This window comes from Bufo bufo, chromosome 2 (genome assembly GCF_905171765.1).
Source record: "Bufo bufo chromosome 2, aBufBuf1.1, whole genome shotgun sequence".
Classification (NCBI taxonomy): Eukaryota; Metazoa; Chordata; class Amphibia; order Anura; family Bufonidae; genus Bufo; species Bufo bufo.
The window spans coordinates 395,991,897-396,017,308 of record NC_053390.1 but is presented as its reverse complement, the minus strand read 5'-3'; the positions used below and the strand labels follow the sequence as shown (position 1 = coordinate 396,017,308).

The window sequence follows — 25,412 nt, the reverse complement described above, 5'->3', positions numbered from 1 at the left end:
CGCAGCCCGGCTTCTCTTCTGTCTTCATCTTTGCTGTGCGCAGGAAAAGGACCTGTGGTGACGTCACTACGCTCATCACATGGTCCGTCACATGATCCATCACCATGTTAAAAGATCATGTGATGGACCATGTGATGAGCGCAGTGACATCATCAAAGGTCCTATTCCTCACAGATGAAGGCAGAAGAGAAGCCGGGCTGCGCGAGCAAGTGGATTAAGGTGAGTTAAATTTTTTATTTATTTATTTTAACCCCTCCAGCGCTATTGTACTATGTATTCTGTATTAAGAATGCTATTATTTTCCCTTTATAACCATGTTATAAGGGAAAATAATAATGATCGGGTCTCCATGTAGACCAAGCCTCATTCTTACATTTCCAGGAGGAAACCGAGGAATGTCACATCAAGGAATTCTAAGTAAAAATGCTCCAATTGGTATCTGATGTCTAATGCACAGATCCATGCAGAGAAATCTTCCCATCTTAGAGAAAATTCCTTTCTTTTTAGAGAGTTTTCAGGTGTCTTCAGATGCAGAAGACTTTGTTGCAGAAACAGCAACTGAAAATCAGTCCCATGGGGTTGTTTTGGCCGCAGGTGCATAGATTTTTGCAAGCTCTATTCAGATAATTGGAACAGATTTTCAGACGCAGAAATTTTCTGAAACAAAGTTTTCTGCATGTGAAGACACCTGAAAACTCTAAAAAGAAAGGAATTTTCTCCAAGATGGGAAGATTTCTCTATATGGATCTGTGCATTAGCCATCAGATACCAATTCTGGAGCATTTGTACTTCGAATGTGAAGGCTCCCAGAGAAGTCATCAATATTAAGCCCCCAGACAACCTCTTTAAAGGGAACCTGTCACCGGGATTTTGTATATAGAGCTGAGGACATGGGCTGCTAGATGGCCGCTAGCACATCCGCAATATCCAGTCCCCATAGCTCTGTGTGCTTTTATTGTGTAAAAAAATAAATACATTTATGCATATGCAAATTACCCTGAGATGAGTCCTGTCCCTGACTCATCTCACGTACAGGACTCATCTATGGTTAATTTGCATATGTATCAAATCAGTTTTTTTACACAATAAAAGCACACAGAGCTATGGGGACTGGGTATTGCGGATGTGCTAGCGGCCATCTAGCAACCCATGTCCTCAGCTCTATACACAAAATCCCGGTGACAGGTTCCCTTTAACAGCGATGTTTCCTTATTAGAGGGATTCTGTAGTAATTTCCTTCACTTCATATAAGAGCACTTGCGAAATGTGAATAAAGCGAAGGGAAAAAAATGACATCTATTACAGCTTTAAATGTAATAAAGAAACCAGAAAGGTTTGCTGTGAAGTTAGTGATATCATTTGTGACTTTAATTATGGAGTGGAATGACGATCACAGCCAGACAGCAGAGAGGAAATGTGAGACCCTGTATGTTAGCAGTGTGAGGATTCCTGGGAGGTCTAATTCTCGATTTTGATAACCCCGGAATATAATTATTCACAAGACTACGTGGTTTCTACAGTCACACATTGCACCTTTTCACAATTTGGCACTGCTGTGACATACACAGTGCCGGCTCATCCCAATGATTGCCTTCTGACAACCATACATTTGGTATTTAGAGTCTAAAATCCACTGTAATTCTGCCATGTACTGGGTCATTGAAACTCCTGCTGATTTTCCTCACATCATTCATGTGCAAACCTTTTCAGAGAAACACAATGTGCTGAAGGCACAATAATGGCGGATTTCTTTTTATCTTCAAAATGAAGCTTGATACTGTATGTGCACAGAATGGATAGTGATGGGAAAGTAGTCATCTTGCTGCATCGGGAATCTGTACACAATTGGTATATACAATTCAGTGATTTTTAATGTCTATTGCCAAGTTTCTGCAGAAACATATGAGCAGAGCCCTAATAGTTATGGTACCACAGAGCATGTAAGCACTGCTTAATGTTGGAGCCATATTTTTAGCCCCACCACAAGGCCTTATGTACATGAATTAAAGGGAACCTGTTACATTGCACATGGTGTTTTTGAGCTGCCGGCAGCTTGTTATAGAGCAGGAGGAGCTGAGCAGATTGATATATAGATTTATGGGAAAAGATTCAGTAGAAGGCCTCCTGCACACAGCCGTTGTGCAACCGTTCCGTGCATTGGGGGCCGCAATTGCGGTCCCCAATGCACGGGCAACATCCGTGCAGCGGGCCGGGGCCATTCAACTTGAATGGGTCCGTGGTCTGTCCGCAGCGCAAAAAATATGACTTGAAGCACTCCGTAGTGCTTCCGGTGTTCCATTCCGTTACTCCGTTCCGCATCTCCGGAATTGCGGACCCATTAAAGTGAATTGGTCCGCATCCATGGTGTGTGGTGCAATACGGCCGCAGCCGACCAACGGCCGCGTGCATGAGGCCTAACTTGTATTTTATTCATAAACCACTTCACATCTGGGCCATTTACCCCCTTCCTAACAGAGCCTAATTTTGCAAATCTGACGTGTCACTTTATGTGGTAATAACGCTTTTACTTATCCAAGCCATTCTGAGATTTTCTCGTGACACATTGTACTTCATGACAGTGGTAAATTTGAGTCTATATATTTCACCTTTATTTATAACATAATCCAAAATTTACCAAAAGTTTTGAAAAATTAGCAATTTTTAAAATTTCAATTTCTCTGCTTTTAAAACGGAAAGTGATACCTCATAAAATATTTATTACTTAACATTCCCCATATGTCTACTTTATGTTGACATCATTTTGTAAATGTCATATATTTTTTTTTAGAACGTTAGAAGGCTTAGAATTTTAGAAGCAATTCTTAAAACCCACTTTTTAAGGACCAGTTCAGGTCTGAAGTCACTTTGTGGGGCTTACATAGTGGAAACTCCCCCGTAAATGACCCCATTGTAGAAACTACACCCCTCAAGTTACTCAAAACTGATTTTACAAACTTTGTTTACCCTTTAGGTGTTCCACAAGAATTAAAGGAAAATGGAGATGACCTTTCTAAATTACACTTTTTTTGGCAGAATTTCCATTTTAATAATTATTTTTCTTTAACACATCGGGGGTTAACAGCCAAACAAAACTCAATATTTATTACCTTGATTCTGCGGTTTACAGAAACACCCCACATGTGGTCGTAAACTGATGTAAGGGCACACGGCAGGGCGCAGAAGAAAAGGAGCGCTGTATGGTTTTTGGAAGGCAGACTTTGCTGAACTGGTTTTTAGATGCCATGTCCCATTTGAAACCCCCCTGATGCACCCTTACAGTAAAAACTCCCAAAAAGTGACCCCATTTTGAAAACTAGGGGATAAGGTGCCAGTTTTATCAGTACTATTTTGGGGTACATATGATCTTTGATTGGTCTATTTTTTTTTTTTGAGGCAAGGTAACCAAAAAATGGCTGTTTTTGGCATTGTTTTTATTTTTTACTTTTTACAACATTCATCTGACAGGGTAGATCATGTGCTATTTTTTTATAGAGCAGGTTGTTATGGACACAATGATATCAAATATGTCTACTTTGTTTCAGTTTTACATAATAAAGCATTTTTTGAAAAAAAATTGTTTTTGGGTTTCCATTTTCTGAATGACATTTTTTTTTTATTTTTCTGCCGATCATCTTGTGCAGGGGCTCGTTTTTTGCAGGAAGAGTTGACGTTTTTATTGGCAGCATTTTTGAGTACATATGATTTTGTGATCATTCATTATTACACTTTTTATGGGGCAAGGTGACAAAAGAATTGGTTGTTTTAGCACAGTTTTAATTTATTTATTTTTACAGCGTTCACCTGAGGGGTTAAGTCATGTGACATTTTTATAGAGCAGATCATTACAGACGTGACAATACCTAATATGTATACTTTTTCTTATTACTGTGTAAAACTTAACCACCTCAGCCCCCAGTGCTTAAACACCCTGAAAGACCAGGCCACTTTTTACACTTCTGACCTACACTACTTTCACCGTTTATTGCTCGGTCATGCAACTTACCACCCAAATGAATTTTACCTCCTTTTCTTCTCACTAATAGAGCTTTCATTTGGTGGTATTTCATTGCTGCTGACATTTTTACTTTTTTTGTTATTAATCGAAATTTAACGATTTTCTTGCAAAAAAATGACATTTTTCACTTTCAGTTGTAAAATTTTGCAAAAAAAACGACATCCATATATAAATTTTGCTCTAAATTTATTGTTCTACATGTCTTTGATAAAAAAAAAATGTTTGGGTAAAAAAAAAATGGTTTGGGTAAAAGTTATAGCGTTTACAAACTATGGTACAAAAATGTGAATTTCCGCTTTTTGAAGCAGCTCTGACTTTCTGAGCACCTGTCATGTTTCCTGAGGTTCTACAATGCCCAGACAGTACAAACACCCCACAAATGACCCCATTTCGGAAAGTACACACCCTAAGGTATTCGCTGATGGGCATAGTGAGTTCATAGAACTTTTTATTTTTTGTCACAAGTTAGCGGAAAATGATGATTTTTTTTTTTTCTTTTTCTTACAAAGTCTCATATTCCACTAACTTGTGACAAAAAATAAAAACTTCTATGAACTCACTATGCCCATCACGAAATACCTTGGGGTCTCTTCTTTCCAAAATGGGGTCACTTGTGGGGTGGTTATACTGCCCTGGCATTCTAGGGGCCCAAATGTGTGGTAAGGAGTTTGAAATCAAATTCTGTAAAAAATGACCTGTGAAATCCGAAAGGTGCTCTTTGGAATATGGGCCCCTTTGCCCACCTAGGCTGCAAAAAAGTGTCACACATCTGGTATCTCTGTATTCAGGAGAAGTTGAGGAATGTGTTTTGGGGTGTCTTTTTACATATACCCATGCTGGGTGAGATAAATATCTTGGTCAAATGCCAACTTTGTATAAAAAAATGGTAAAAGTTGTCTTTTGCCAAGATATTTCTCTCACCGAGCATGGGTATATGTAAAATGACACCCCAAAACACATTCCCCAACTACTCCTGAGTACGGAGATACCAGATGTGTGACACTTTTTTGCAGCCTAGGTAGGCAAAGGGGCCCATATTCCAAAGAGCACCTTTCGGATTTCACAGGTCATTTTTTACAGAATTTGATTTCAAACTCCTTACCACACATTTGGGCCCCTAGAATGCCAGGGTAGTATAACTACCCCACAAGTGACCCCATTTTGGAAAGAAGAGACCCCAAGGTATTCGCTGATGGGCATAGTGAGTTCATGGAAGTTTTTATTTTTTGTCACAAGTTAGTGGAATATGAGACTTTGTATGAAAAAAAAATAAAAAAATAAAAATCTGCATTTTCCACTAACTTGTGACAAAAAATAAAAAATTCTAGGAACTCGCCATGCCCCTCACGGAATACCTTGGGGTGTCTTCTTTCCAAAATGGGGTCACTTGTGGGGTAGTTATACTGCCCTGGTATTTTCCAGGGGCCCTAATGTGTGGCAAGTAGGTAAATGACCTGTGAAATCCTAAAGGTGCTCTTTGGAATATGGGCCCCTTTGCCCACCTAGGCTGCAAAAAAGTGTCACACATGTGGTATCGCCGTATTCAGGAGAAGTTGGGGAATGTGTTTTGGGGTGTCATTTTACATATACCCTTGCTGGGTGAGAGAAATATCTTGACAAAAGACAACTTTTCCCATTTTTTTATACAAAGTTGGCATTTGACCAGGATATTTCTCTCACTCAGCATGGGTATATGTAAAATGACACCCCAAAACACATTCCCCAACTTCTCCTGAGTACGGCGATACCAGATGTGTGACACTTTTTTGCAGCCTAGATGCGCAAAGGTGCCCAAATTCCTTTTAGGAGGGCATTTTTAGACATTTGGATACCAGACTTCTTCTCACGCTTTGGGGCCCCTAGAATGCCAGGGCAGTATAAATACCCCACATGTGACCCCATTTTGGAAAGAAGACACCCCAAGGTATTCAATGAGGGGCATGGCGAGTTCATAGAATTTTTTTTTTTTGGCACAAGTTAGCGGAAATTGATATTTTTAATTTTTTTCTCACAAAGTCTCCCGTTCCGCTAACTTGGGACAAAAATTTCAATCTTTCATGGACTCAATATGCCCCTCACGGAATACCTGGGGGTGTCTTCTTTCCGAAATGGGGTCACATGTGGGGTATTTATACTGCCCTGGCATTCTAGGGGCCCTAAAGCGTGAGAAGAAGTCTGGAATATAAATGTCTAAAAAATTTTACGCATTTGGATTCCGTGAGGGGTATGGTGAGTTCATGTGAGATTTTATTTTTTGACACAAGTTAGTGGAATATGAGACTTTGTAAGCAAAAAAAATAATAATTCTGCTAACTTGGGCCAAAAAAATGTCTGAATGGAGCCTTACAGAGGGTGATCAATGACAGGGGGGGTGATCAATGACAGGGGGGGTGATCAATGACAGGGGGGTGATCAATGACAGGGGGGTGATCAGGGAGTCTATATGGGGTGATAACCACAGTCATTGATCATGCCCCTGTAAGGCTTCATTCAGACGTCCGGATGCGTTTTGCGGATCCGATCCATCTATCAGTGCATCCGTAAAAATCATGCGGACATCTGAATGGAGCTTTACAGGGGGGTAATCAATGACAGGGGGGTGATCAGGGAGTCTATATGGGGTGATAACCACAGTCATTGATCACGCCCCTGTAAGGCTTCATTCAGACGTCCGGATGCGTTTTGCGGATCCGATCCATCTATCAGTGCATCCGTAAAAATCATGCGGACATCTGAATGGAGCTTTACAGGGGGGTAATCAATGACAGGGGGGTGATCAGGGAGTCTATATGGGGTGATAACCACAGTCATTGATCACGCCCCTGTAAGGCTTCATTCAGACGTCCGGATGCGTTTTGCGGATCCGATCCATCTATCAGTGCATCCGTAAAAATCATGCGGACATCTGAATGGAGCTTTACAGGGGGGTAATCAATGACAGGGGGGTGATCAGGGAGTCTATATGGGGTGATAACCACAGTCATTGATCACGCCCCTGTAAGGCTTCATTCAGACGTCCGGATGCGTTTTGCGGATCCGATCCATCTATCAGTGCATCCGTAAAAATCATGCGGACATCTGAATGGAGCTTTACAGGGGGGTAATCAATGACAGGGGGGTGATCAGGGAGTCTATATGGGGTGATCACCACAGTCATTGATCATGCCCCTGTAAGGCTTCATTCAGACGTCCGGATGCGTTTTGCGGATCCGATCCATCTATCAGTGGATCCGTAAAAATCATGCGGACGTCTGAATGGAGCTTTACAGGGGGGTAATCAATGACAGGGGGGTAATCAATGACAGGGGGGTGATCAGGGAGTCTATATGGGGTGATCACCACAGTCATTGATCACGCCCCTGTAAGGCTTCATTCAGACGTCCGGATGCGTTTTGCGGATCCGATCCATCTATCAGTGCATCCGTAAAAATCATGCGGACATCTGAATGGAGCTTTACAGGGGGTTGATCAATGACAGGGGTGTAATCAATGACAGGGGGGTGATCAGGGAGTCTATATGGGGTGATAACCACAGTCATTGATCACGCCCCTGTAAGGCTTCATTCAGACGTCCGTATGCGTTTTGCGGATCCGATCCATCTATCAGTGCATCCGTAAAAATCATGCGGACATCTGAATGGAGCTTTACTGGGGGGTGATCAATGACAGGGGGGTGATCAGGGAGTCTATATGGGGTGATCACCACAGTCATTGATCACGCCCCTGTAAGGCTTCATTCAGACGCCTGGATGCGTTTTGCGGATCCGATCCATCTATCAGTGGATCCGTAAAAATCATGCGGACATCTGAATGGAGCTTTACAGGGGGGTAATCAATGACAGGGGGGTGATCAGGGAGTCTATATGGGGTGATCACCACAGTCATTGATCACACCCCTGTAAGGCTTCATTCAGATGTCCGGATGCGTTTTGCGGATCCGATCCATCTATCAGTGGATCCGTAAAAATCATGCGGACGTCTGAATGGAGCTTTACAGGGGGGTGATCAATGACAGGGGGTGATCAATGACAGGGGGGTAATCAATGACAGGGGGGTGATCAGGGAGTCTATATGGGGTGATCAGGGGCTAATAAGGGGTTAATAAGTGACGGGGGGGGGGGTGTAGTGTAGTGTAGTGGTGCTTGGTGGTACTTTACTGAGCTACCTGTGTCCTCTGGTGGTCGATCCAAACAAAGGGGACCACCAGAGGACCAGGTAGCAGGTATATTAGACGCTGTTATCAAAACAGCGTCTAATATACCTGTTAGGGGTTAAAAAAAACACATCTCCAGCCTGCCAGCGAACGATCGCCGCTGGCAGGCTGGAGATCAACTCTCTTACCGTCAGTTCCTGTGAGCGCGCGCGCCTGTGTGCGCGCGTTCACAGGAAATCTCGCGAGAGGACGCGCCGGCGCGTCCACTCGGAATGAATCAACCACCTCCAGGACGCATCTGTGCGTACAGCGGTCCGGAGGTGGTTAAATAGCATTTTTTAAACAAAAAAAATGATGTTTTATTGTCTCCATAGTCTGAGAGCCATAGCTTTTTTATTTTTTGACCGATTGTCTTAGGGTGCAATGCGTTTTGATGCGTTTTTGTCTTAGGGTGCATCTTTTAGCAACCATCAGTGAAAAACGCATCGCACCCGCACTTGCTTGCGGATGCAATGTGTTTTTCACGCAGCCCCATTCACTTCTATGGGGCCAGGGCTGCATGAAAAACGCTGAATATAGAACATGCTGCGATTTTCACGCAACGCAGAACTGATGCGTGAAAAACAACGGTCATATACACAGACCCATTGAAATGAATGGGTCAGGATTCAGTGCGGGTGCTATACGTTCATGTCACGCATTGCACCCGCGTGGAAAACCCGCTCGTGTGAAAGGGGCCTTAGGGTCTCATTTTTTGCAGGATAAGGTGACGTTTTGATTGGTACTATTTTGGGGGACATGCGCCTTTTCCCTAGTCGTCTCTATGACACCACATCCTGAGACTGTGTTTTTCCTGTCCTATCAGAGGAAGTCAGAGAGGTTTAAAGGGGTTCTGCTGATGATCTATCCTCTGGATAGTCGCGCGCTTCCGGTAACATCGTTCCCCGGCTGAGATCGGGGGACCTGTTACCTCGATCTAATTGACCGAAGCCCCAAGCTGGCTTCCGAGTCAATTAGATGTATATATAAATACAGGCCACTAGGTGGCAGCCTTGTATTGATATAGTGCAATTGAAGTCTTCAATGATGGCTATTTAGCCATCACTGAATACTATGGGCAATCGAATGATTGCCAGTTATTGTCAATCAATGTGACTTAAAAAAAAAAAAGTTTTTACAAATATATAAAAAAAAAAAAAAGTTCAAATCACCCCTTTCCTTAAAATAAAAACACTTAACCAATAAAAAAAAAAACATCATGGGCATCGGCACGTGCGAAAATGCCCATACTATTAAAATGTAACAATCTTAATTGCATACGGCAAATGGTGTAGCGGGGAAAAAAAATAAAAACGGCCAATTTTGCAATTTTTTGTCACTTCAACTACACAATAATTTTTTCATAAAAAGTGATCAAAAAGTCGCACACACTTAATTGGTATCACTGAAAAGAACAGATCGTCCCGCAAAAATCGAGCCCTCACACAGCCCCGTACACATACTGTAGCTACAAAAAAGGGGGTCAGAATATGCTTCTGAAAAAAAAAAAAAATTTCCTCAAAAGTAAAATTTTTTTTTTTTCAGTCTTAAAATTGTTGTTGTAAAAGTGTGGTATTGTTGAAACCGTACTGACCTGGGGAATGAAAATAACAGGTCAATTTTACCGCATAGTGTACAGTGTAAAAAAACAAACAAAAAAAAAACCTTTATCAGAATTGCGTTTTTTCCCAATTCTACCCCATTTGGAATTTTTTTTCCCACTCCCTACTACATGGCATGCAACTGTAAATGGTGCCATTAGAAAGTACAACCTGTCCCTCAAAAAATAAGCCCTCATAAGGCTATGTGAATGGAAAAATAAAAAAGTTAGGACTATGGGAAGGCGGGAAGTGAAAAACGAAAACGCAAAAATGGAAAATCCCAGGGTCCTAAAGGGGTTAATGTAGATGGCTGTGAGTTCAAATCCCAGCATAATCATTTCAAAAATAGAGGTTAAATAAAACTTAAATAGACACACCAACCTTTTTAATTTGTGTTACTATTATTTTTTGTTGGGAAAGGTGGCAACCCTAACAGAACCCCTGCTCCTCGGTGACTCCCATAACTTTTTTTTTTTATAGTTATGTCTACAGAGATGTGTGGGGGCTCATTTGAGGGAAATCTGTCTTTTTTGACAATACTATTTTGGGGTGTGTATGACTTGATCACTTTTTACTCAATTTTCTTGGGAGATAAAGTGATGGAAAAATGGCAAATCATTTTTTTGTGTTACATCCTTCACCACATGGGCTAACTTTTAAAATATTTTAATAGTATGGGTGTTTTTGCATGCGACTGTCCATAATGTTCTTTTTTTTGTTAATTTTTTTGGGGAAAGTGGGGTGATTTAACGTTTGAATTTTTTTTTATATTTTCAAAACTTATTATTTTAATTTATTTAATTATTTTTTTTCTCCACTTCCCGTCCGCCCATAGACTAAAAACGTCCGGAAGGTGGTTCTATATCTCTGAATGGTCGTTCCTGAACGTCCATTCAGAGACTGCAGCTGCACTGTAATCATGCAGCTGCAGATTGGGTTGCCCGCTGTCAGTGACAGCAGGGCAACCCTTAGAGAAGGCAGGGACAGTGCCCAGGTGTCCCTGCCTTCTAGATCGCTGTATACACAGCGCTCACCGAGCACTGTGTATACAGTGCAGGAAGCCTAAAAATAGTCCTAACAAAACTGCCACCTTATCCTGTAGTTTCCAAAATGGGGTCACTTTTATGGAGTTTCTACTCTAGGGGTGCAGCAAAATCTTCATTCCAAATACCACACGGCGCACCTTTCCCTCTTCGCCCTACTGTGTGCCCGTACAGTAGTTTACGGCCACATATGGGGTGTTTCTGCAAACTACAGAATCAGGGCAATAAATATAGCATTTTGTTTGGCTGTTAACCCTTGCTTTGTTACTGAAAAAAATGGATTAAAATTAAAATTGCCAAAAAATCTAAATTATGAAATTTTATCTCCATTTGCCATTAACTCTTGTGGAACACCTAAAGGGTTGACGACGTTTGTAAAATCAGTTTTGAATACCTTGAGGGGTGTTTCTAGAATGGGGTCATTTTTGGGTGGTTTCTATTATGTAAACCTCACAAAGTGACTTCAGACCTGAATTGGTCCCTAAAAATTGGGTTTTTGAAAATTTCTGAAAAATTTCAAGATTTGCTTCTAAACTTCTAAGCCTTGTAACATCCCCAAAATATTAAATATAATTCCCAAAATGATCCAAACAGGAAGTAGATATATGGGGAATGTAAAGTACTAACTATTTTTGGAGGTATTACTATGTATTATAGAAGTAGAGAAATTGAAACTTGGAAATCTGCAATTTTTAAAAAAAAATTGGTACATTTGGTATTTATTTTATAAATAAAAATGATTTTTTTTTACTTCATTTTACCAGTGTCATGAAGTACAATATGTGACGAAAAAACTATCTCAGAATGGCCTGGATAAGTCAAAGCGTTTTAAAGTTATCACCACATAAAGTGACACCGGTCAGATTTGCAAAAAATGGCCTGGTCCAATAAGGCTGTGTCCTAAAGGGGTTAAACTGATTTTAAACTTTTTTTTTTTTTTTAAGACACTTTATTTTTTTTTGTTTTACACTTTGCATTCCCCATATGGTCATACAAGACCTCTGGGGGACATTTAACTTATTTTTCCCCACTAATGATTTCTCCTGTAACTGGGGCTGACATAGTAGCATGATTACAGCGGAAATACACCCCCCAGAGAGGCTGTACAGCGGTATACCGCGCTGTACACCCTCAGTGCAGGGCTGATCGAGGTCTGTAGAAGACCCGACAGTTCCTGCACTCACCCGGCCCCGGTTGTCGCATATCGCTTCCTGATCTGTATACACAGCTCTCGTTGAGCTCTGTGTGTACAGCGGTCTAGAAGACAGGGACACCTGGGAACTGTGTCCCTGCCTTCTCTCCGGGTTGCCCTGCTGTCACTGACAGCTGACCCCCCCCCCCCCCCCCCCCCCGCTCAGCAGCTGCAGGATTAGCAGGCAGCTGCCATCTGTGAATGGACGTTCCAGAACTTCCATTCAGAGATAAACATCCACCCATAGGACGTTTATATCCTATGGGTGGATGTGAAATGGTTAAAATTCCTGCTCATTCTGGGCTTTGAAATAAAGCAGGCGGTCCTATCAGTGACTGACAGTCTTCCCTCTATGACTGTGTATACAGAGATAGCTGTCAGTCACTGATAGGACCTTCCCTCTATGACTGTGTATACAGAGATAGCTGTCAGTCACTGATAGGACCTTCCCTCTATGACTGTGTATACAGAGATAGCTGTCAGTCACTGATAGGACCTTCCCTCTACAGAGATAGCTGTCAGTCACTGATAGGACCTTCCCTCTATGACTGTGTATACAGAGATAGCTGTCAGTCACTGATAGGACCTTCCCTCTATGACTGTGTATACAGAGATAGCTGTCAGTCACTGATAGGACCTTCCCTCTATGACTGTGTATACAGAGAGCTGTCAGCCACTGATAGGACCTTCCCTCTATGGCTGTGTATACAGAGATAGCTGTCAGTCACTGATAGGACCTTCCCTCTATGACTGTGTATACAGAGATAGCTGTCAGCCACTGATAGGACCTTCCCTCTATGGCTGTGTATACAGAGATAGCTGTCAGTCACTGATAGGACCTTCCCTCTATGACTGTGTATACAGAGATAGCTGTCAGTCACTGATAGGACCTTCCCTCTATGACTGTGTATACAGAGATAGCTGTCAGTCACTGATAGGACCTTCCCTCTACAGAGATAGCTGTCAGTCACTGATAGGACCTTCCCTCTATGACTGTGTATACAGAGATAGCTGTCAGTCACTGATAGGACCTTCCCTCTATGGCTGTGTATACAGAGATAGCTGTCAGTCACTGATAGGACCTTCCCTCTATGACTGTGTATACAGAGATAGCTGTCAGCCACTGATAGGACCTTCCCTCTATGGCTGTGTATACAGAGATAGCTGTCAGTCACTGATAGGACCTTCCCTCTATGACTGTGTATACAGAGATAGCTGTCAGTCACTGATAGGACCTTCCCTCTACAGAGATAGCTGTCAGTCACTGATAGGACCTTCCCTCTATGACTGTGTATACAGAGATAGCTGTCAGTCACTGATAGGACTTTAAAGTCTGGAATAAGCAGGTATATAAATGAATGAAATACAAGTTAGGCTTCATGCACACGACAATAGTTTTTTGCATCCGCAAATTGTGCGTCCGCTGAAAAAAACTGATGCGGCATCCGTTAGTTTTTTTTTTGTTGAGGATCCGGTTTTTGTCACAGATCCTTTTTAATAAATGCCTATAAATGTGCATGAGGCCTTATACTGAATCTATAACGTGCTGTCTGGAGATGACGTTCTTTTTAGTCTGTGACCATGGAAACACATAGGTCTGTAAATGCAAAATGCTAGATTTTTTTTAAATCAATACTAAGTTATATCATTTTTATTGTATGCATTGAATCAATACAAAAAGGTTTTTGTTGTAAAGGTGGGCATTTCCTCTTAAACAAATAAACTTTTTTTTGCCATAAGTACAGTATAATATATTTTATCAACAACCATAACTCCCCATAGTCTATAATGAAAGTTGTTTCCTAAGAAGATCAAAGCATGAGTAAAATGTAATAAAAAGCAGCATCCAAGAAAGTGGGATAGAGGTATGCTGAAACAATGATAGCCTTTATAAACTCAATGCCCAATTACAGAAATCCTATTGTACCGTATTTCCCTTAAGCAACTTTGTATGTAAAGTTAAAGCTTTTTATCTTTTTAACACTTTTAAATGAATTGAAAAAAATGAGGGTACAATTAGTTTAGACTGCAAGTCCTGATAAATTAGTCACTGCTGACAGACCAAATGCCTTTCTATTAAAACATACCCTTTAATCATAACATATATTAAAGAACCATAAATGCACAAAATTCTCAAAGATAGCCGTATATAGTGGATTAATCATATGGTTCCGTCAACAGGTGTTACCGGTTATAATTCATTAACCCAGGAGTGCTATAAACATGCAGCTACAGTAACATAGTTTATAAGGCCCAAAAAAGACATCTGTCCATCTGGTTCGGCCTGTTATCCTGCAAGTTCCTGCAAGTTGATCCAGAGGAAGACAAAAAAAAAAACTGTGAGGTAGAAGCCAATTTTCCCCACTTAAGTGGAAAAAAATTCCTTCCCGACTCCAATCAGGCAATCAGAATAACTCCCTGGATCAACGACCCATCTCTAGTAGCTATAGCCTGTAATATTATTACACTCCAGAAATACATCCAGTCCCCTCTTGAATTCCTTTATTGTACTCACCATCACCACCTCCTCAGGCAGAGAGTTCCATAGTCTCACAGCTCTTACCGTAAAGAATGTTACCAAAAGAAATAATAATAAAGAGGTTCACCAAGACTGGGCACCCATAGTCTCTGCAGGACTAGAAGTGTGAGGTGCCATCTACATGCATGTCACCACTGCCAGCTAGTCCGTGGCCTTTGTGGTGACCTGTGCAGGAACGGCTCATGACAGAGGTTGTTGCTGAGGCCATTGATTTACCAGCGGTGTTGTGCATGTAGACTGCATGTCACATTTCTCATTTCTGGTCCATTGGATCTGGTAACTCACATAACCAAGTCATACAAGATGATGGCTTCTTCCAGGGGTTGGTTGGTATCTTCCAGCTGTGTTGTGAATCTGCACTTCTATTGATAACCAGGTATCAACCAATTATTCCTCCTGGCTGGAAAAAGAGGGTTAACGAGGATGAATTCTACTTATAGAAAACCCTATCAGTACTGCCCTAAAAAGGATGCCCCACGATCAGTATTTAACCCTGAATACCCTTGCAAAGAGAAAACCATGGTGCACTCAGATCAGCTCACCTGTTCCCATGTGAAAATCTGCATGTTTGATCCAACCAGGACTGGATCCAGCACCCTGTTAAAGTCTTTGTCGGCAGCACATAGGAAACGGTTAAAATAATAAAACAAAATTGCTTATGCGTTTCAAGTGAACAGTTATAGGATACTAGAGTGGCTGTGTACTCGAAATGCGTAAGTGATTGTGATTTTAACCTTGTCCTATGTCCTGACAAAATGATGACCGAAGAATTTTAACAGATTTACTGATACCTGACTTTGTTTTTCCTAAATAACCTTGGCGAATCCTAGGTCACGTGCACAAATAGATTATATTGAAGTATACATGAAAAGTTGTGTTTTGTTGTAGAGGTTCACCAAGGAACTTCAGTGAAGTCCTCTAAAGGGCATAAAAATCACTCTTTAACCCATCTAGATAAATATAGTCCTGATAGATGCCTGCTCATCCAATGCAGATGTACCATTTGTTAACATACCCGACGTGGCATGCTTCACAGTTTATTCAGAGCACCTACTATATTTGTGAAGTGTGGTGCACGTTCTCTTTGAATAAATCTATCAGTATAATGCAAACAGTGTAGAGCACTGTGGTGTGATACTTTAACAGCATAGCATGTCGGCAGGTAGATTCCAGGCTATGGAGACCGTCACACCAATATTTAAAATGTGATAGTCATTTTTGCAACTGGTTCTCAACTGTTTGTCTGCTGCAGCCTGTGGTCTTATACTGTACATTGCAGGCTGCACAGTCAGAGTGACATCCAACAGACAAGCTGTCAGCTCACTCTGTACCGCTTATTTCTCCCCTGAACAATGTTTTAAACTAGCTTTATAACCCAATAAAATAGTAAAAGTTAAATAAATAAAAATATATCCACTTAAAGGGTTTCTGTAATCAGAAAAATGGGCATTAACCTGGCTGACATTAGCGATGTGCTAATGTCAGATGACCATAACTATATTAGTCCCATGTCACTATGTGCCGCCGTTATTTAGAAAAACTAACTTTTATAATATGCAAATGAGCCTCTAGGAGCAGGGGGGGTGTAGCTCCCGCTCCTAGAGGCTCCGTTCGCTTACCTCTTTCCACGCCCTTCTACACTTGATTGACCGGGCCAGGCCAGCGTTGGTCTCCTGTCTGCCGGGGAAATCTCACGCCTGCACCGTCCTGTTCAGTATTCGGCGCAGGCGCAGTGAGGAAAGGATGTTTGCCGACAGCCGGCTTCCTCACTGCACTGAATACGTCGCAGTTAGGAAGCTGGCTGCCGGCAAACGTCCTTCCCTCACTGCGCCGAATACTGAACGGGATGGCACAGGCGTGAGATTTCCCCGGCAGACCAACGCTGGCCTGGCCCTGTCAATCAAGTGTAGATGGGCGTGGAAAGAGGTAAGCAAATGGAGCCTCTAGGAGCAGGTGCAACGCCCCCCCCCCCCCCCTTGCTCCTAGAGGCTCATTTGCATATTTTAAAAGTTTGTTTTTCTAAATAACTGAGGCACATATAGGGACTAATATACACTGCTCAAAAAAATAAAGGGAACACTTAAACACAATGTAACTCCAAGTCAATCACACTTCTGTGAAATCAAACTGTCCACTTAGGAAGCAACACTGAGTGACAATCAATTTCACATGCTGTTGTGCAAATGGGATAGACAACAGGTGGAAATTATAGGCAATTAGCAAGACACCCCCAATAAAGGAGTGGTTCTGCAGGTGGTGACCACCGACCATTTCTCAGTTCCTATGCTTCCTGGCTGATGTTTTGGTCACTTTTGAATGCTGGCGGTGCTTTCACTATAGTGGTAGCATGAGACGGAGTCTACAACCCACACAAGTGGCTCAGGTAGTGCAGCTTAGCCAGGATGGCACATCAATGCAAGTTGTGGCAAGAAGGTTTGCTGTGTCTGTCAGCGTAGTGTCCAGAGCATGGAGGCGCTACCAGGAGACAGGCCAGTACATCAGGAGACGTGGAGGAGGCCGTAGGAGGGCAACAACCCAGCAGCAGGACCGCTACCTCCGCCTTTGTGCAAGGAGGAACAGGAGGAGCACTGCCAGAGCCCTGCAAAACGACCTCCAGCAGGCCACAAATGTGCATGTGTCTGCTCAAACGGTCAGAAACAAACTCCATGAGGGTGATATGAGGGCCCGACGTCCACAGGTGGGGGTTGTGCTTACAGTCCAACACCGTGCAGGACGTTTGGCATTTGCCAGAGAACACCAAGATTGGCAAATTCACCACTGGCGCCCTGTGCTCTTCACAGATGAAAGCAGGTGCACACTGAGCACATGTGATAGACGTGACAGAGTCTGGAGACGCCGTGGAGAACGTTCTGCTGCCTGCAACATCCTCCAGCATGACCGGTTTGGCATTGGGTCAGTAATGGTGTGGGGTGGCATTTCTTTGGAGGGCTGCACAGCCCTCCATGTGCTCGCCAGAGGTAGCCTGACTGCCATTAGGTACCGAGATGAGATCCTCAGACCCCTTGTGAGACCATATGCTGGTGCGGTTGGCCCTAGGTTCCTCCTAATGCAAGGCAATGCTAGACCTCATGTGGCTGCAGTGTGTCAGCAGTTCCTGCAAGATGAAGGCATTGATGCTATGGACTGGCCCTCCCGTTCCCCAGACCTGAATCCAATTGAGCACATCTGGGACATCATGTCTCACTCTATCCACTAACGTCACGTTGCACCACAGACTGTCCAGGAGTTGGCAGATGCTTTAGTCCAGGTCTGGGAGGAGATCTATCAGGAGACCGTCCGCCACCTCATCAGGAGCATGCACAGGCGTTGTAGGGAAGTCATACAGGCACGTGGAGGCCACACACACTACTGAACCTCATTTTGACTTGTTTTAAGGACATTACATCAAAGTTGGATCAGCCTGTAGTGTGTTTTTCCACTTTAATTTTGAGTGTGACTCCAAATCCAGACCTCCATGGGTTGAAAAATTAGATTTCCATTTTTTTATTTTTGTGTGATTTTGTTGTCAGCACATTCAACTATGTAAAGAACAAAGTATTTCAGAAGAATATTTAATTAACTCAGATCTAGGATGTGTTATTTTTGTGTTCCCTTTATTTTTTTGAGCAGTGTAGTTATGTTCAGCTGACATTAGCACATAGCTAGTGTCAGCCAGGTTAATACTCATTTTTCTGATGACAGAAACCCTTTAAAAGATCATTGAGATCAGGCTTGAAGAGTGAGTTGACAGACTGCTCGACAGATGCATTTTACTCTGTACTGGTATCAGCAGCCTGCGGTGTATCAGAACATTTGCAGGCTGCAGAATCTTTACTCAAAAGCAGTCACAAAAATGATTTTTATAATATAATAGATGCAATTCAATAAAAAGAAATTAATGCAAAGGTGTCCATAGCCGAAGGATATTGGATCTTTGAACAGTAATATGTAAAAAAAATCTCCTAACTGGGTTCCGGTGTAATTGTACATTATGTATCAGTTCTGTGATGTAAACAAGTGCTGATTTTTCATAATGTACATTCTGGATTATTAGATTATAGAAGGAATCTGCTGCAAATGTAATGTTAGCAGTGTGTATGATCGGTTCACTCATCATAGATTTATGAAGGATAGTATGGGCATCTGTTACTGCGTATGAAAAAGCAAAATGTGCATACTAAAAGCTGTTTAAAAATTATATATGCATGTTGGTTTCAGTCTCCTGATAAAAGTAAAAATTCTTTTTATTTCCTTGTTTGATTATAGAAAGTTGATGTGACCAGTAGAGCGATCATTGAAATAATGACCAAGTCAATAGAATATCTTCAGCCCAATCCAGGTAATATTTTTCTAACTATAATGCACAGAATAGGTGATAAATGTTTGATTTGTTGGGCCCCACTGCAATCACTACAACAAGGGTCCCAAGCCTCCCTTTCCTCCTCACTGCACATCTGCTGACAGACAACCTAGTACAGCGCATGGCTCTCTCTTTTGCTCCCATAGACCTCTGTAGTGATCCTGTAGATTTCAAAGAAGCCTTGTCAGCAGTATCGACCTGATCAAACCAGGCATACTGCATTGTAGGATTAATTCAAATGGCACAAATCCATAGAAAACACAGTGTAAATAGCGCTTTGGTGCACGGAGAAGCATTCACTAGCCCCTCGGCTACTCCATTTTCCACACCCTACTCCCCTTGACTGTCAGGGCCAGGCATCAGCATTCTCACCTGACTCTAGTAGTAGTGCGCCAGGTGCCACAGTTTTGGGGCATGCGCAGTAAGCTTCTGTTTAGCTAAACAGAGAGTTATTGCACATGCACTGAAATTGTACACTCCTGCAGGGTCAGACGAGCGGCTTCAGATACCTGGTCCTGTCAAGGTGAAGGGTGCATGGAGAACAGAGTAGCTGAGGTGCACTGATCAGCTAGGGCCACCTCTCAGTGCCTGGTTTAATAGAGTTGATCCTGCCGACAGGGCCACTTTAACTGAATCAGAAGTATTTAAAGAGGTACTTCACAGTTTTTTGGAATAATTTTAAGTTATACACATTTGTAATATGTAGATTTTGTATTTTAGCATACTTTTTGTTTCAGCACATCGAGAGGCTGAAAATCTCCGCCGGTCATGTGATGATCAGACGGATTGTTACATTACAGTTCTCAGAACTCTCAACATGTCATGTGCCTGTGTCATCATCGCGTGACCTGGACAAACTTTCAGCCACTGGATGTAAGCGAGCAGGTTTCTATTCAGTGACAAACAAGCAGAGATCTTGCAAATGCTTAACTATTGAAACACAAACTATAATAAAAAAAAAAAAAAAATAAAAACTTATGAAGGGAATTCTGGCCCCAAAAAGTCACAAAATAGGACCTTGCGACTCACTCCAGTTTTGAAAACTGCCTGGGTGGGTGGTTGTAGTTAGCTATGTTAATTAGTTTCACTCGATTTATCACTGAGATTTTTTTAAAGTCCCAAAAATAAAAAAAAGTAGCAAACTCTCTCCAGTACAAGGGTGGCATAGGAAAACTGGAGCAGCATTCCTAGACAAGTGTTAGGTTTAAAGATGCCCCAAATTTAACAAACCCCATGAAGCGATTCATAAATCTGGTGTAAAGTACTCAAAATAAGTGACTTCAAATATTATCTTCATGATAGATTACCGCCATAGTTTTTCATTAAGGCTGGGTTCAGACCTGAGCGTTTTACAGCGCGGTCCTACGCGCTGTAAAACGCTCAACAGGCAAGAACCAATGTTTCCCTATGGGAATGGTTCTCACCTGAGCGTTTCACAGCGCGTACGATCGCGCTGTAAAACGCCCGACGCCCCAAGAAGTACAGGAGCTTCTTTGGGGCGTCTTGTCGCGCGTTCCCGTACATAGACTGACGGGAAAGCGCGACAATGGGCGTTCGCTTGTTCCGGAGCCGCGTCTGTAAACGCGCATAAAATCGCGCATACAGAGCGCTCCATCCCGTACGCTCAGGTCTGAACGCAGCGTTACCCTTTAAGAACCACCCACTATCCCTGGTCTTTGCTGATTTAGAAGGAGAAGATTGCTTCTGTGAGCACTCCTGCTCTATGAATGCACTGTAACTAATGTCTCCAGTTCTTAGTCTGGGTTCACGTCACGTTTTTCTCATTCGTTTAACATATACAAAAACATATGTTAAACGGATGCCTCTGACTGATGCCATACAGTGGCATCCGTTCACCATAGAGTTCCATTGAAAAAAAAAAAATAAATGCATACTTTTTTTTACCGGACTCTGCAGGATACAAGAACGTGGTCTGCTGCGTTTTTCTATCCTTTTTTTTTTTTTTCTTCTAGCGTATACATCAGACGGAGGAATAAAACGTGGTGTGAAACGACCCTTAGAGCAGCTTTTTGCGTAACAGCCAGGATCGGAGGTAGCTCCAATTCCAACTATTAACCCTTTGATTGCCACAGTCTGTGACCGCATCATGATCAAAGGGTATTTCCCCCTCTAGTTGGGTCCCATTGATCTGACTGGAAGCTGCATTCTGGAGTCAGCCTTGGGGACCTAGAAAGGACCCCAGGACTGTAAGGTCAGTAATTTACGGCACACTAGTGTTGCCCTAACCACTGCCTGTAACATAGAGACACATGGGGTCATTAATCAAACTGGTGTAAAGGAGCTGTCAAAAATAAAAGGTGGAATTGGATTGATTTCTGTGGGCAACTAAGCCAGTTCTACTTTACACCAGTTTGATAAATGACCCCAACAGAGCGTAATGTATTAACATACAGGAGTATCCTAAAACATAAATGCAAAATAATTTAGTAAGACAGTAATTCCTAGGATTATAAAATTTTAAATTAGAGTTTGCAGAATAATAAATGAGCAGTTATTTTTCATAGAATTTAATTGTACCTACTTTAATGTAAAAGCAAAAAAACTACACTTATTAGGTATCCACATGACCTAAATAATATGAACAACTCATATAACATGTTATTCAGTGTGAAATATGTACAGTGTATACAATAAAGCAAATAATGCAGTGTCAAAAGTTTTTTTTTTCTTCTATATTTGCAACATAAAAATATTATATTTTCTGAATATCAGTGGCGACCAGCTAAAGCAGAGCGTTGGGGTCCCGGTATTTATGAGCTGCATCTCCACCTCCCTTCCTGCACATGATTGACTGTTTTCTTCCTACTGTGTATAGGAAGTAGCATGGAGCTCATGGCAGCTGGGTACTCATGAATACGAGGACCCCCAAGTGTGTTCATTACATTGAGCACATTTCAGCACTCATGTTCACCTGAAGCTGCTCACCACTGAGATGAAAAAAAATTACTGAACAGAAAAAAAGTAAGTGACCCTGTGTTTGAGCCAGTGTGTCCTGTTCTTCGAGAAGTCAGAAAAAAACCTGGTGAGATATTTCCTTTAAATTAATAATATTTAAATATTTTAAAACATCTTGGGCTACTTTCACACCAGCGTTTTTACTGGATCTGTCATGGATCAGCAAAAGCGCTTCCATTACTGATAATACAACCGTCTGTATCTGTTATGAACGGATCCGGTTGTATTACCTGTAACGTAGCCAAGACGGATCTGTCATGAACACCATGGAAAGTCAATGGGGGACGGATCCGTTTTCTATTGTGTCAGAGAATACGGATCCGTCCCCATTGACTTACATTGAGTCAGGACGGATCCGTCTTGCTCTGCAACACATCGCGGACAGAAACGCTGCTTACAGCGTTATTCTGTCCTCGATGGGGACGCAACCAAACGGAACAAAATGCATTTTGATGCATTCCGTTTCGTCCAGTTCAGTTTTGTCCCCATTGACAATGAATAGGGACAAAACGGAAGCGTTTCCCCCCGCTATTGAGATCCTGTGACGGATCTCAATAGCGGAAAGGGAAAGCGCAAGTATGAAAGTAGCCTTAGTCCACATTTAACGTTGTATTTGCAGCTTTTTTTTGGGCACATTTTATCCTAAATAAGGTTTAATCTGCTGTGTGACATATTTCCTAAGGATTTGCTCCAGAATTTAGGACCATTTGCTCAGTGCACTTCAGTTTCTAAAAAGTGAAGTGAAAACTCTGCTACTTATCAAGGACTTAGAGCATTTATCAGTTGCTGTAAAAAATATTTATGGAAAAAATACAGTCATAAATATGTCGCAATATAAACCAATAACTTAGCTAATTTAAATGACACCACTTTTGGAAAATGTAGGCCCTTGTCTCTCTGCAGTTCATGGGTTATTCCTGAAAACGCACAAACATTGACGGTATAGAGCAGTGGTCCCCAACCTTTTTTGCACCAAGGACCAGTTTCATGCAAGACCATTTTCCCAGGGACCAGGGGGGGGGTTCTGGGGGGGGGCTTAGGGGGGGCGGGCTGACTGATTCACGCGCATAACAAAACACAAGGTGCATATTAAAATATATAACACTATATAACGACTATATAAACTGACTATGGTCTCTGCTGCACTGTACCGTATTTTTCGCCCTATAAGACGCACCTTGGTTTTAGAGGAGAACAATAAGAAAAAAATATTTTTCATTACACCTCAGGTCAGACCAGCAATCAGACCCCCAATGTTAATCAGACCTCAGATCAGACCCCCAATGGCTCAGATCAACCCCCAAACCTTTAGCCATCTATCAGCCCCCCAATGTCAGCCATAAGCCCCCCCAATGTCAGCCATAAGCCCCCCCAATGTCAGCCATAAGCCCCCCCAATGTCAGCCATAAGCCCCCCCAATGTCAGCCATAAGCCCCCCCAATGTCAGCCATAAGCCCCCCCAATGTCAGCCATAAGCCCCCCCAATGTCCGCCATAAGCCCCCCCAATGTCAGCCATAAGCCCCCCCAATGTCAGCCATAAGCCCCCCCAATGTCAGCCATAAGCCCCCCCAATGTCAGCCATAAGCCCCCCCAATGTCAGCCATAAGCCCCCCCTATGTCAGCCATAAGCCCCCCCTATGTCAGCCATAAGCCCCCCCTATGTCAGCCATAAGCCCCCCCTATGTCAGCCATAAGCCCCCCCAATGTCAGCCATAAGCCCCCCCTATGTCAGCCATAAGCCCCCCCTATGTCAGCCATAAGCCCCCCCTATGTCAGCCATAAGCCCCCCCTATGTCAGCCATAAGCCCCCCCTATGTCAGCCATAAGCCCCCCCTATGTCAGCCATAAGCCCCCCCTATGTCAGCCATAAGCCCCCCCTATGTCAGCCATAAGCCCCCCCTATGTCAGCCATAAGCCCCCCCTATGTCAGCCATAAGCCCCCCCTATGTCAGCCATAAGCCCCCCCTATGTCAGCCATAAGCCCCCCCTATGTCAGCCATAAGCCCCCCCTATGTCAGCCATAAGCCCCCCCTATGTCAGCCATAAGCCCCCCCTATGTCAGCCATAAGCCCGCCCCTATGTCAGCCATAAGCCCGCCCCTATGTCAGCCATAAGCCCGCCCCTCATGTCTGCCATAAGCCCGCCCCTCATGTCTGCCATAAGCCCGCCCCTCATGTCTGCCATAAGCCCGCCCCTCATGTCTGCCATAAGCCCGCCCCTCATGTCTGCCATAAGCCCGCCCCTCATGTCTGCCATAAGCCCGCCCCTCATGTCTGCCATAAGCCCGCCCCTCATGTCTGCCATAAGCCCGCCCCTCATGTCTGCCATAAGCCCGCCCCTCATGTCTGCCATAAGCCCGCCCCTCATGTCTGCCATAAGCCCGCCCCTCATGTCTGCCATAAGCCCGCCCCTCATGTCTGCCATAAGCCCGCCCCTCATGTCTGCCATAAGCCCGCCCCTCATGTCTGCCATAAGCCCGCCCCTCATGTCTGCCATAAGCCCGCCCCTCATGTCTGCCATAAGCCCGCCCCTCATGTCTGCCATAAGCCCGCCCCTCATGTCTGCCATAAGCCCGCCCCTCATGTCTGCCATAAGCCCGCCCCTCATGTCTGCCATAAGCCCGCCCCTCATGTCTGCCATAAGCCCGCCCCTCATGTCTGCCATAAGCCCGCCCCTCATGTCTGCCATAAGCCCGCCCCTCATGTCTGCCATAAGCCCGCCCCTCATGTCTGCCATAAGCCCGCCCCTCATGTCTGCCATAAGCCCGCCCCTCATGTCTGCCATAAGCCCGCCCCTCATGTCTGCCATAAGCCCGCCCCTCATGTCTGCCATAAGCCCGCCCCTCATGTCTGCCATAAGCCCGCCCCTCATGTCTGCCATAAGCCCGCCCCTCATGTCTGCCATAAGCCCGCCCCTCATGTCTGCCATAAGCCCGCCCCTCATGTCTGCCATAAGCCCGCCCCTCATGTCTGCCATAAGCCCGCCCCTCATGTCTGCCATAAGCCCGCCCCTCATGTCTGCCATAAGCCCGCCCCTCATGTCTGCCATAAGCCCGCCCCTCATGTCTGCCATAAGCCCGCCCCTCATGTCTGCCATAAGCCCGCCCCTCATGTCTGCCATAAGCCCGCCCCTCATGGGGCCCGGCGGTTGAGGACCGCTGGTATAGAGGATATACAGTACTTATCTAATACATTCTCTAAACCTTTTTTTTTTTTTTTTATGTACAGCCTCTCGAGCTAAACTCAGTATGATTAATACAATGTCAAAGATTCGGGGTCAAGAAAAGGGACCTGGATACCCGCAAGCTGAAGCCTTGCTAGCAGAAGCAATGCTAAAATATGGGAGAGAAATTGGAGATGAGTCAAATTTTGGTAAGTTTTTTCATGTTACGTTGCACTGCCACTTGCTATGACTTCTTACTTTTTGTCCTTTTTATTATAATGTATTAACCTTATCGTTGAAACTCAAAATGTGATTACAAGTTTCCAGCTAT

At 43.4% G+C, this 25,412-nt stretch overlaps 1 protein-coding gene across 1 annotated transcript in view; it reads left to right on the top strand.

The window, feature by feature from the left end:
• Positions 1–25,412, top strand: part of SH3GL2 (SH3 domain containing GRB2 like 2, endophilin A1) — a 161,489-nt gene that overhangs the window by 100,256 nt on the left and 35,821 nt on the right. The window contains exons 3-4 of the mRNA XM_040417241.1: positions 18,849–18,921; positions 25,147–25,290. Of these exons, the coding sequence (XP_040273175.1) occupies positions 18,849–18,921; positions 25,147–25,290 (217 nt within the window). The remainder of the gene's footprint in view (positions 1–18,848; positions 18,922–25,146; positions 25,291–25,412) is intronic.